This window comes from Remersonia thermophila, chromosome 6, assembly GCF_042764415.1.
Source record: "Remersonia thermophila strain ATCC 22073 chromosome 6, whole genome shotgun sequence".
NCBI classification, from domain to species: Eukaryota; Fungi; Ascomycota; class Sordariomycetes; order Sordariales; family Chaetomiaceae; genus Remersonia; species Remersonia thermophila.
In genome coordinates, this window is record NC_092222.1 from 816,309 (window position 1) to 828,581 (window position 12,273).

At 58.3% G+C, this 12,273-nt stretch overlaps 2 protein-coding genes across 2 annotated transcripts; one reads left to right on the forward strand and one right to left on the reverse strand.

Annotated features, from left to right (window-relative positions):
- Positions 1-2,743: 2,743 nt before the first annotated feature.
- Positions 2,744-3,788, reverse strand: VTJ83DRAFT_6405 (uncharacterized protein; the record flags this gene model as incomplete). Its single annotated transcript, XM_071013113.1, has 3 exons — positions 2,744-3,200; positions 3,276-3,606; positions 3,659-3,788. 3 exons carry the CDS (start codon positions 3,786-3,788, stop codon positions 2,744-2,746), a joined length of 918 nt encoding a protein of 305 aa, XP_070864032.1.
- A 5,314-nt stretch (positions 3,789-9,102) lies between these two features.
- VTJ83DRAFT_6406 (uncharacterized protein) lies at positions 9,103-11,198 on the forward strand (the record flags this gene model as incomplete). Its single annotated transcript, XM_071013114.1, has 3 exons — positions 9,103-9,373; positions 9,463-9,496; positions 9,551-11,198. 3 exons carry the CDS (start codon positions 9,103-9,105, stop codon positions 11,196-11,198), a joined length of 1,953 nt encoding a protein of 650 aa, XP_070864033.1.
- Between the last annotated feature and the right edge of the window lie 1,075 nt (positions 11,199-12,273).

The window sequence follows — 12,273 nt, forward strand, 5'->3', positions numbered from 1 at the left end:
GAGATCCCCAATGGACCTCCCAAAACGGTGAGAGCCGCACGTGGCTATATAAAAGTGGCCATGGCGACTGTTGACATAAAACAGACGAAAGAAGGGGAGAGAAAGCGGTCGTGAGCTCGAGACGTTGTAGTCAGTGAGACAGATGCCGTCCACCAAGTTCTGGCTTGAGGCGAGAGACGGCAACCACCGCGACGGTTCTGGTGTAATCGCCGGATGGGTGGTAAGCGAGTGACGTCGGGAGGGCACTAAGAGGGGGGGGACCAATTTTCCGTGTTTGATGTGTTGTAAGACAAAAAGAAACGGCAAAGGTTGATGGGTTTCTTGACAACGAGTTGGTCAGAAAGTGAATGGTTAAACAAGCCGGGAAAGACAGGAGCGGGAGCTGCTTTTGTTTGGTTGCGAAGACTGCGCGGATTGGGTGGCTTGCAGGGGAAGAAAGGATGAGGTGGGCTAGGATGGTGGGGGAGTGGGGTCGCGTTTTCTGGGCCTGGTTTGTGTGGTTTGGGTTGAAGGTTCAAGCGCTCCACTGTGATGCACAACGATGCAGCGGGCGGAGGGAACTGAAGCGACCCGAGGAGGGCTTGCCCGCTGGGTCCAGCGTCAGCCATCAAGCCCGACTGGGAAATGCAAGCACTGAACGCTGTGAAAATGAGGTGGACCAAAAAATTCGTTGATGGGTCGACAACATGGAACCTTGAGAAGCAACACGGAGGGTCGGCACGGTCACTCGTCTGTCATCTTGGATTTTCTTGGACAACTCCGGTCATTCCCCTAGAAGCATCTGCGCCGTCGGAAGACCCGGACTGGGTGACCATCTGACCGACCAACTGAATGGCTGATGGACTTTGCCACAAAAAGTCGCCCTCCCTCCTTAGGGTATGTGCCGCGATGGACGCTGGGCAGCACAAAAACTTGGAGTTGTACAGCCAATGCCTTTTCACCAGATGGGTCGGTCATGCAGCGTTTGTAACATCGCTCGTCGACCCAATGACGGCGACCACCAAACGATATCGATCTGGGAAAGCTGGGGCTTGGTGACGCCTCATTGCGTTTGCGGCGTTCGGAGATGGCCTAATCCCCTTGGCGCGATGGAGAGGGCGTTCCGGTTCTGGCGCCTGCGGACATCGAGAGCGTCACCGTGCGAGGGTCGACGGATCCCATGCCCAAGCGTTACCCCAACCACTGTGCCGAGACAGCGACCAGCAGCCCCCAGGACTTCGACGCATCGGAGGCCGACATCAAACGCCCAAAGATTCACAATTATAGCCGTCTTCGTGAAACACAACGAGCTTAGATTTGCGAGCGAGTTGGGTCCAGGGTCTTTCGTCTTCCCCGCATTCTCCTGCGCTGTGCCATCTTGATGAGGCTCTTGGCGATCAAGGGCCGTCGCGGCTCGCTTCTCGCTTGCGAAGCCCCCCACGCCCCAAGTCGCTTCATTCAGGTCGACTGGCTTGGAAGGCTTCAACGTGGCCGGACTACCAAACTCGGACTGCCGCTGTTTAGCTTGCTTGGGCTTTCAGCTGGTTGGGTGCAGAAGTAGTTGGGTAGAGCTACAGCATACTGGATGCCGCCTCCTCAGAGGGGTTCTGGAGAAAGTGAGCGCTTGCAGCCAACAGGGCAACGAACGGTTTGAAGCGTTTCGACGGGGCTCCACCGCTTACACACACACCGCTGGGGGACAATGTTTCGGACCCCTCCGTACCTCTTGAAGGCCGTGGGGGGAGGGGGGGGGCTGTGCCAACAAGCACCCGTTGGGAACAGGCTCTGTTCCGCGCCAGCGTGAACACGGAAAATCTTGCAGGTCTTCTCCGAGGAAGAAAACGCGTCGACTGTTCGATCCGATCACTGCGCATCGAGTCAGGGGGAGGCGGTCAGCTCACCGCACACCTGCGCGGACAACGTCATCGCAACGTTGCCACTTGCCATGGTCAGAACCAAGGTCGGGTCGCACCTCGGCCCCGAGTTGGTGCTCTCGCCATTTCACTTTCAAGGGGCAGCGAAATTCAACCCCAATCTCGCGGCAGAGGCCATGTCCATTCCGCAAACCAAAAGAAGCAAACCGACCACCCGCCAATCCAACCCAAAAGATTTATTCAATTTTGAAGCTGGCAAGAGCCAAACTCGATACAGATCTGGGCAACCTGCACCCCAGACGGCCACAGCCAGCCATCGGCCCTGGCCCCACACCGCTAGTGGATCTCATCCCGCGCCCGCTCCCAGAACGGGCAACCTTGACCCACTGTGCTCACGCGACACAACCGCGTTGGGAGGGAAATTAGAACCGGTGGCCGGTAACGGACACAACCCTAACCCTGAACGTCGGTTCCAGACAATAATAGGAGACGACGGGGCGGAGCGAGACTGCATGAGACAGTCATCATCATGCCTGCAATTCGAGAAGCATGGATATGTCTTTCGTTAGATCATGCAGAAGTACACAGTACAGCACACTGCTGTGTACGGTTGCCTGCCGTTGGCAAAGCCGCCTGCTTAGTTACTGTGTCCCTGGACAGGACAGAACGGCAACCTGGACCAGGACGATGGTAGGTTTGGGTCAGGAGAGAATGTCGCAGTTTCGGGCCAATAGCCTCCCGAGGCATGAATCAAGATTGACGGATGGGTAGGAATCTGGTAGCATTCGCGAAGCTTTCACGACGCTGAGCGCTGAAGGAGCTGAACAGGCCGGGCCTTGGTGGCCTCATCCTCGTTATCGACGCCTCCGCACCCTCTCCCCCCGGGCCTCTCAAGCCATCTTCCCCTGCACATACGGATGTCCCGCGCTTAACCCACCGTCCACCGCCCATGCCTGCCCATTCACGTAGCTGCTCTCGTCGCTCCCCAAGAACAGCGCCACCCTCGCAATCTCATCCGCGTGTCCGTACCGCTTGAGCGGGTTGAGCTGGCCAATCTTGCGCTCGGTTCCCCGCGCGCGCGCCGCGTTGAACACAGTCGCCGTCATGCCCGTCTCGATGAGGCCCGGGCATATCGCGTTGATCCGCACGCCCGTGCCGGCGAGCTGGAAGGCGATTGTTTGCGCCAGCGAGACGACGGCGGCCTTAGAGGCCGAGTACGGGGTGCTGCCGGCGTTGGAGCGAATGCCGGCGACGGAGGCGGTGCCGATGATGCTCCCTGAGGGGGTGGGCTTGGAGGGGGAGGTGATCTGCATGGCGGGAGCGGCGTGTTTGGCGGCGAGGAAGACGCTGCAGCGCTTGTTAGCTTGCACGAGCCCAAGCTAACTCGCCGACAGGGAGGGACCAAGAGGGGGGAAAACTCACCCCAGCGCGTTCACCCTCATCACCTCGTTGAACTCATCCGCCGTGATATCTGTGAACGCCTTGGCGGGACCCACGATGCCCGCGTTGGCGAAGAAGACGTCGAGGCGGCCGTAGCGGGTGATGGCATCGTTGACAACCTCCTTCACGGCAGCCTCGTCGGCGGCGTCGAGCTTGCGCGTGTGCACCTCGACGGCCGGCCACTGAGCGTTGATTTCGGCCTTGTGCGTCTCCAGGTGCGTCGCGTCAAAGTCGCACAGGTAGACGGCACGCGCGCCGTTCTCGGCGAATTGGTGCGCGGAGGCGCGGCCGATACCGAGGGGAGAGTTGGCACCTGGTGGGAGTTAGCGACGTGTTGCTGTTGAACGGGGTCCAGGCAAACCCACCGGTGATGATGACGACCTTGCCGGCGACCCGCGGGCCGCCCTGGGCGACCTTGTGGATGGGCGGGATGGACCCGGAGCCGGCGAGCTGGTTGCCGACGGCCTGAAGGCGGCGCTGGGCTTGGTCCGACATGGCGTATGTTGATCAATCCGGGCGTTGTGGCGGCTGCGTGTGGGGCCCAGGGGTTGAGTTGATTCTGGATGTTGATTTGCAAGCAAAGGTGAAGTGAAAAGCGAGTAAGACCCGGAGGTAGGGTAGGTGAGATGTCCGGCAAGTATAGTTGCATTCGGGGCCAGGTCCGGACCGCGACAGGCTCTCGGTTCGGCACCGAAACGCGGGGGATCGACAGTGGGCCGAGGTCGACGGGTTCAGGCACCTCGGCCCCGTGCTTTAGCGCCAACGGGTCCCCGGATTCCCCAGATTCTCCGGCTCTGAGGTGGTCCGTCTTGCACGTTCTGGACTTCACCAAACACCGAAATTTCTTTGATGGAAGATTCTATGCCGCCACGCAGGCTCGGAGAGTCCCAGGCCCGAGCTCGAAAGCTTGATTCCAGGTTCAATTCAATCACAACAACGAGACCGGGACTCGAGTTGCATGTTGTGGTAGGTCAATCATCCCATCTCCGCACTTGCAAGACAGCTGATTTCCTTTTTGGGAATGAGTGGGAGTTGGGGACAACCAGAAAGACAACACGTCTCACTTGCCACGGAGGTTAGGTAGCATGGACATATACCACAGTAGTTCGCTAGTTTCGTTGACGAAAGGAGATGGGTGCCTGTCGACCATTGTCGTCGACGGCAGATGCTTTCAAGACACTATCGAACGAGAACATGACGACAACAAGATAAGTTGCAGATCTGCACACGCACACGCCGGGCAGCCAAACCGGCCTTGATTCCAGGAAGAGCCTCGTCACAGGGGTCTTGTCAGGTGCTTGCGCCATCCTGATGCAAGTCTTGCTTTGAGTTAACTGGCATGTTTCATGGCGTTGTGCCATGCCACGACGCGGTCTAGAACTTCGAGCTTTATTTATGCATAGTAATATACATCAACCGACACCAGGTGCTCACATCTCTCTCAGGGCATCACTATGGCTTCCATACATAGGATGGTAGGGACTCATTCGGGCCACTACCGGAGGTACGAGGCCCAGATATTCTTGCTTGAGACACGCTCATGTACCTCGGGAAGTTCAAGACATGATCTTCGGCCACGGACCCAGGATCTCTGCGCCATCTCCATTTCCTCTCCATGTCTAAGAAGCCTACCTGTCTACTATAGATATTATTGATCCAAGTTCGTTTCGGAGTGTCAACATAAGGGCAGCGCCTGTTGTGCTACCGCCCATGCCGCCGACTTGGCAGCTAGGTCTTCGGGCCGTTTTGCTCTCCATGACAAAGAGGGCAAACGCTGCGAGGCGCCGTGGCGCATTTCTTCTCATGACCAAGGCTTTGGTGACGTGTCAAGTTGCTAAGATGCGCTCCAGGTGCTGAGATGCTTGGCCCTCGGAGATCAGGCAGAGCCTTGTCCAGTTGTACTGCCCTGACTCCTGTTCCTAACAGTACAGCCCATACCCGCTATGCCCCGGAACCTTTTCAATCCAACGAGGCTCTTTACCGCCCCTTAATGACGTTGTTATCCAGCCTCAACCGGTCCCGGGTCTGGGCGTGCTTTGGTCTCCCAAGTCCGCCTCTTCCTGTGCAGTACGAGCGGTGTGACGGGTACATGCATAGAAATGTGTGCCGTTGAAAGTCCCTACCAGCCGGGAGGGCTGAGAGGCTTCGAGAACGTGGACAATTCTCCGCCACTGAACGACGCTTTGGGACGTTCCCGTCCGCACCACCCACCATATCGGACCAGGGAGGAAAAGGCCGGGGGGTATTCAGGACCGATGAATCGCCGGGTGGCTGATGCCCCGAGCGCCACGGCGAGGTGAGAAAAGGCTGCCTGGATGATATGCAGAGACGGCTTCATGTACCGCCCTTTTCCGATGAGGCTCTTCCAATAACTCCGAGGGGATGCTGGAGCCGGAACCAAGACGAAAAGTACCATGCCCATTTTGTGAATGCTTCATGGGCGGCTCTTTCAAGGTGTTGCATAGGTGACGCCGGGTTACCTGAGCGGGGCATTCATCGTTGAAGAACAGACGGCCAGGAAGTCCGGCGGTGGTCTGACTGTGTCGCCGATGTGAGAAGGTGCAACGAAAAAGCCGAGACCTTTCGGCATGGAGTAAATGGCGTCTCGGGCTCCCTTTGGCGATGGATGTCCGAAATGCTCTGCCTATGCCCTCTGTCTCCCCAGCGGGGGATCATGAATCGTTACCTACAGGGTCCGATGGTGGCCCAAACGGATGGTTATACATAGCCTGACTGGTGCTGTTGAGTTCCACAACTGAAGCTTCCCAGCGCTCCAGCGAAAATGCATGACGTCGGAAGTTTGGTTGCGTTAAAAGTCCTGAGATGTAACTTGCTGTTCATCCATCACCATCCGTTAATATTGCTGTCGTCCTGTATGGTATGCTAGGTCCCCCGTCCGATCAGGTTTCCGGCCGCTGCTCGGTTGGCTGCGTTCTTACACGGAAAACCATTAATCGGACCTTATGGCTGCAGTGTATCTCCTTCAGGCGCGATCTTTTCGGGCGCTAGGGAGTTTTAGATGTTAACGTAAGTACGAAAACAAGGGATGAGAATATTCTCAGACAAGTTGACCGCAGGCATGGCCTGATGAATCCCTCGTATCGGGCCTTTTTTTCTTCTCAGGGGGGCCCATGATCGTTCTCCGCCTCCCCTCCCCCCCTCTTGGATGAGATCTTCAGCTGCTGACGGATGAAGATCACAGTAGTCGGGGTTTTTTTTTTTTTTCTTTTTCTTCATTGACAATCCAACATATGGGTTGAATGTGAGATGGCTAGGCATATCCACGGTATATTCACTAAACTTACCGGGTCAAATCGAACGAAAGTCAAGGTCACATAGCAACGACGGCAAACCTGAGAACGCACCCACCTCCATGTAAGCCTCTGGTTATCTCCATTTCGTGATGTTCCTCCGGGTCTAACCAATATCGCTCGATAATGTACGGTGCCTTCAACTCAAGCGGTTTTCCGTGCCCATCTCAGAGAGGTAAGCGCATGTAGGACAGGCCACCGGAGGCCAGTCCGTCGGGTGCCTGCATCTCTGATACTTCCGGTACGAGTGAGGACAGGAACAATGGAGGACAGCAGGACAATGGGAGCCCTGCAGCGGCGGCAGCCAACTCTCGACCCGACTGCTGTTGAATCTTGGGTCAAATGTACGTAGGACAGGAAAGGAGATGCGAGCACAGCAGACCCCCCACAAGCACGAGCCCGAATCTGAACAATGAAGACAGCCCGATGGACAAACACAAGTGTCACGCCACCTTGAAGCCTATACCGCTGATACTCTCCTTGCCCAGCCTGAGCCTTCTCTGCGGACATCTTATGGCCCTCTTGCCCAAGATATTCGATGTTGGATCTGCGTCCGGGAGTCGAACAGCCATCACTACCCGTTCACTTCGCCTTTATAACCATGGCTACAATTTCTAAAATCGCCAGTCACCACTCTTTCAACGATCGCCGTCAGGTGTGGGGGATGGCGTGGGCATCCGAGGTGCGACTGAAGTTCAGGGATATCTCATGTGCAAGGATTTAATGGTAACCCGACCGGTTGGTTGACCGGGGGTTGGAAAAGTTGAGATGAAGAAGACGGAGGAAGACACGCATACGCAAGCACGCACGCACGCACGAACAGAACCTTGCCCACGCCGACACAGACACAAACACAGAGATCTCTCTGTCTCCTTGTCTGGTACTACACAACACCAGTACATGCACATTGCCGCGTCCTCTCACCAGTATTGGAAACGACCCGGGACGTTTCCATGTCTATCGCTCAGACCTTGATCGTCGCGGCGTCTGGTACTTGGTCTCCGCCCTCGTCGTCATCACCACGACCACCCCCACAGCCATCGTCAGGCCAAAGCCGGGTGAGTCGTATACCACGCGGGCTGGGGCTGGCTGGTGCGCACCAGGCAGGCAGGCACTCGCCAACATTCCCCGGCAGCCAACACGACGTCACCCACATCAGTCGAGCCTCGAGAATTTAGATTCGGATTTGTGACGATGATAAGGCAATGAGCAGCCGGACTTGCGTACGAAGGCCCGGACAGGAGCACCAAACGGGCAGCTGCAGCGGTGACGCTGGGGAGCGACGGTGTCGCGCTGCTGTTGCGTCGCGTTGCGCGGTGCGTGTCCTCTTAGGATGGGCTCGTGTCACGGGCGTTTGCATTGATCCTTTTTGAGGGATGGGGGGAACCGTATCGATTCCATCTGTGGGCAGCAGACAGATGTTTGCGCGTTGTCCGGACCGGGCCTGACGCTGATGGCGAGCTGGCTTGGCGTAAGGGAAGGCGAAAATAGAACGGCAAGCTGGGATTGGTTGGCTTGTCTGAGAGAAAGTGGGGGGCGGAAATACATAGGTCTCTCAGCAGCGTCCAAGAGGAGATGCCGGAGTCAAGCAGACAAGTCCCATCCTTGTTGTTAATTTGATCTGTTGGTAAGCGGCTCGGCTGTATTTGACAGAACCTTGGCACGTGTTTCTAAAGGACGGCAGGGATGGCATGGGTCCTCTCAACAGTCCTCAGCAAGCATCAGGAACGGGAGGGTTGCAACTCCAAGCGCTCTTCAATATATGGAAGCTGAACCTGTACACTATGGATTATGCATTTGCAATAACCTTGTGCCGCGCGGTGGGTGTTGGTGTGCGGCCGCCTACAAGGGATTGTGCAAGTGGACGTATTACCTCAGGTCTCTTCTGCAGTTGGTGGGTGGTAGCGCATCATTGAGCCGACCGGAAAGGCTGTGCTTTCGGGGGCGGCACTGGATCCGCCCGGCTTATTCCCTCTGGCGGACCAGACAACAAGAGACGGGAGAGGCATGTAGGATCCCGTCCCCAGAGCTTGGTAACTTGTGGTATATAATCTCGCGTGGTCCTCCCGCTACCGGGGATTTGCTTCCCATCCCCTGATGCGTCCCGTTTGTCTCTGCTCAGACATGGATTTGTGTTGGCTGTTCCTGGGTGAAACCTGCTGGTCATATTTGAGCCAAAAGAAACCCGTGGTTGGGTGAATAGCACCGTTTTCGACCGGCTACATACACAAGCCAGACGACCCCCGGCTGCTCCTCGTGGGCTCTCGACACCGTTTGTTCGAAACGCCGAGCGACTGTTTGCCCCGTCGAACAGATCACATATCGCTTTCACCTTCGCCCGCGGCACCGCTTGGGCTAGCCTGCGGCATCTGTTTGGTGACAACCTGGAGGACTATGCCGGTCGCTATATCAGGCTTGACCAAGCCTCGCCCCTGCCGAACCCGCCTTGAGCGTCCAAGGAGTCCGTAGGCCAGCACAAGACCAACAGAACCGACAACATGGATACCGCTTCCTCAGACAGCTGCGGCGGGTGCTACTTCAACCCAGCAGAGATCCAACAGCAACCCTGGGACCCAAGGGCGTGCATACAGGACTGCAGAGCCCAGTTCCTGCGGGAAGCGTATTCGGAGTGGACGGAGACAAGCGGTTGGAAAGAAGGATGCGCGAGCCTTGACCAGGGCACTGCGGCCTCTGAGCTCTGGCAGCTCTACTGGTGCGACAGGGTATTTTGCGGCGTGGCCAACTCCCAGGGAGGGCTCGGGCAAGATCGTGAGTAGCAGCTCCCTCTCTTTCCCGAGGCAATGATGGGTGGAAATGATTTCGGGAACCTCGGGCGAATCTGGGCTAAACGGTGTCAGCAAACGTCAACTTGATCATCAACACATGCCAAATGTGAGGACCCTGATGCCGCTGATGAAGGCGATGGGCGAGGCTGACGAGCTCCAGCCACGGCTTCTACAACATCTTCGATCCGGGCCCGCCGCCGTCGGATTTTGCGTGCAGCACCAATGCGCCGCCGGAGAGTTGCCGTCCCAGAAGAACGCCATCAATACCAGCACCTCCCCGGGAAACAGAATCCGGACTGATTCAAACCGCGACGGCATCATCCACATCGTACCCAACAGGGACTCTGAGAACATTTGCATCCGCCCACAGCACCGGAATAACCAATCACGGCAAGGCGGTCATCGCCATCTGCTCCGTGCTGGCGCTGCTGTTGCTGCTCGCTCTCATAGCGGTGTGCATGCGTCGGCAGAGGCGGCGTGAAACCTTGGCTGGCGCAGGGTTACGACCACGACGTGGTCCGGATGGCGGTATCCTGGGCGACAACAGCATCGGACCAACCAGCTCGCCCACCCCTCTGATAACGCCGGTAGCGTCGAGCGGCGGCGTCCGCAGCATCCTCGCGCCTCCGCGCCACCGCCGCGACCACCAGTTTGCGCTCCCCTCGATCTTTCGTCGCGGGAACGGCCGCTCCCCGTCACCGCCCCTGACCCCGCTCACCACAGCCGACGAGCTGCCATCCGACACCGGTGGAGAGGTTCGCTTCCCCACGTCCCCGGTCTACTCGCCCACGACGAGCAAGCTCACCCCGCGATACGAGCGCGTCGGCGGGGCGGCCGCAATACCAAGGACGTATTCCAGCACCTCTGCCGCGGCTCTAGAACGGGTGAGGCGGTACAGCCAGCAGCCACCCTCCTCCTCCACTACCGGCGGACCGTCGACAGGGCATTCGACGCTGAGGGACGAGGTTCCCATTGCCGCGCCTTCGCCGGTGCTCTTGCCGCTGCGACCGCCGCGGCCGCATGAGGAGGTGCTGGATCTTCCTGGGTTGCTGGGGACGTCGTCATCTTCAGCGAGGCTGTCGAGTCGTGTCCCAAGCGGAGGCGCCGGTGGCGGGAGCGCAGCAGCAGAACGGACGTGGGTGGATGTCGGCGACGGAGTCGGCGCCCGTAACAGCCCGCGGAGAAGCGCTCCTGGTGGACCCCGGACGCCAAGGCTTCCGACTCCACTCCCACCGCAGAGCCCGCCTCCCACCAAGGCGCTGCCCCGGAGCCCATCGGCCGTGGAGTCGTCAGCCTCTCCCTCGACGACTTGGTCCTCACCGGCCGGCCTGCGCAGTTCGACGTGGAATGAACATGCCGCCGGGTCGACCTCGACCCAACGACTACGTCCGCCCTCGGCCGCGTCGGGCCGGTTTGCGGTGACAGGCACGACGTGGCGCCATCCGCCGCCGTCAACACCGCCGCCTCCGTACGCGAGGCTGCCGGAGCGGGATGGTCCGCACCCGCAGGAGGTTGCGCGGGAGCAAAAGGGCCCACTGGCGTCCGAAGATGCCGGCGGGTCGGTGTATGCGTGGACCGGGCCGTCAGCACAGGAACCTGCAGCCGGGAAGTACGCCAAGTACGAGGAGAGAGGAAGCTGGGGCAGCTGGAGCGTGACGACGGGAGCGGAGGGATTAGGTGTCGTTGTAGGGGCCGACGACAGCGAGGCCAGAGCCGGTGCGGCGAGCCCGAGAGCGAGCGGGAGCAGCAACAAGACTCCCACCCGGGAGACAAATGCGCGAGGCGAGTGGACCGGAGTGAGGAGTTAAAGCGTCGGACGGGGTGGATGGATCATGGTCGGACATTATATTCTGCTTAGCAGCTAGACTTGACCTTGTGGGTAAACTTAGACCCCGAAATTAGTTCGATACCACATTGGAAGTTCTCATGACGCTGAAGCGCAGCGAGCCGGACATAAAGTAGACAGAACGGAGGTCTCCCGTTGGTTGTTCATGTGGTGTCGTCACGCGGACGCGGCAGACTTGATGCCAGGATAGATGGGATCTCTTGATCGGACGGACTGATACTATACTATAGTACTACACTACGGAATGGATGGCTGCAAGACGCATTGAATCTGTCTTTCGCCGTCGCTGGCCCTAGCATTTTCCGTTCCTCGCGCTCGACAAGGGGTCCAGCTGGACAACGCCAAAGACGTCGGCCAACGGTCATGGAAAGGTGCAAGGTGCATCGTGGTAAAGCAGCCTCCGTTGTGTCACCGCTGAGGACCAGACTGTAAACAAACAGACGACTGGAGATGAAATCAATAAAAGCAGGCCGAGGCTCCGGATCAGGTGGAGAAATCTCGGGACAAGCTCCGGGCCCGCCTTGGCACATGACTGCAGACGAGTCTTGATGGGTCTCATCGAAGCTGTCCCTGGCCAATCACAGGCCTCCACAGGCCTGCGAAGGCGCCAATCCCTGGAGGCACGGGGCAGGGATCCGGAACGACAGGGAGCCAATGCATGGGGCAACGCTCCGCGACCTACGCTGCATGACACCAACGCTACGTTTTGATTATCAGTGTGTCAGGTCGAAGCTTTGGTCCCATCACGGCAAGCGGATCGGGTAAACAATCTTGGGCCTCGATGCTTGAGAGATCGAGGCACCACCACCTATCGCAGCATACGCTTGTCTCTTCTTCTTCTTCTCCCTCACGAAACCACCACCACCACCACCGTCATAACGACAACCCGTAAACTGCAAGCCGAGCACCCGATTACCCCTCGTGGCCGCGTCGACCCAGGCCACGGCTGGTGTCGGAAGCTGTACGCGGTGGCATGGCCTTGTAGCCAGGCGACCTTGACGACAGCACTTCGCTCCCGCGCGCAGACGATGCCATAG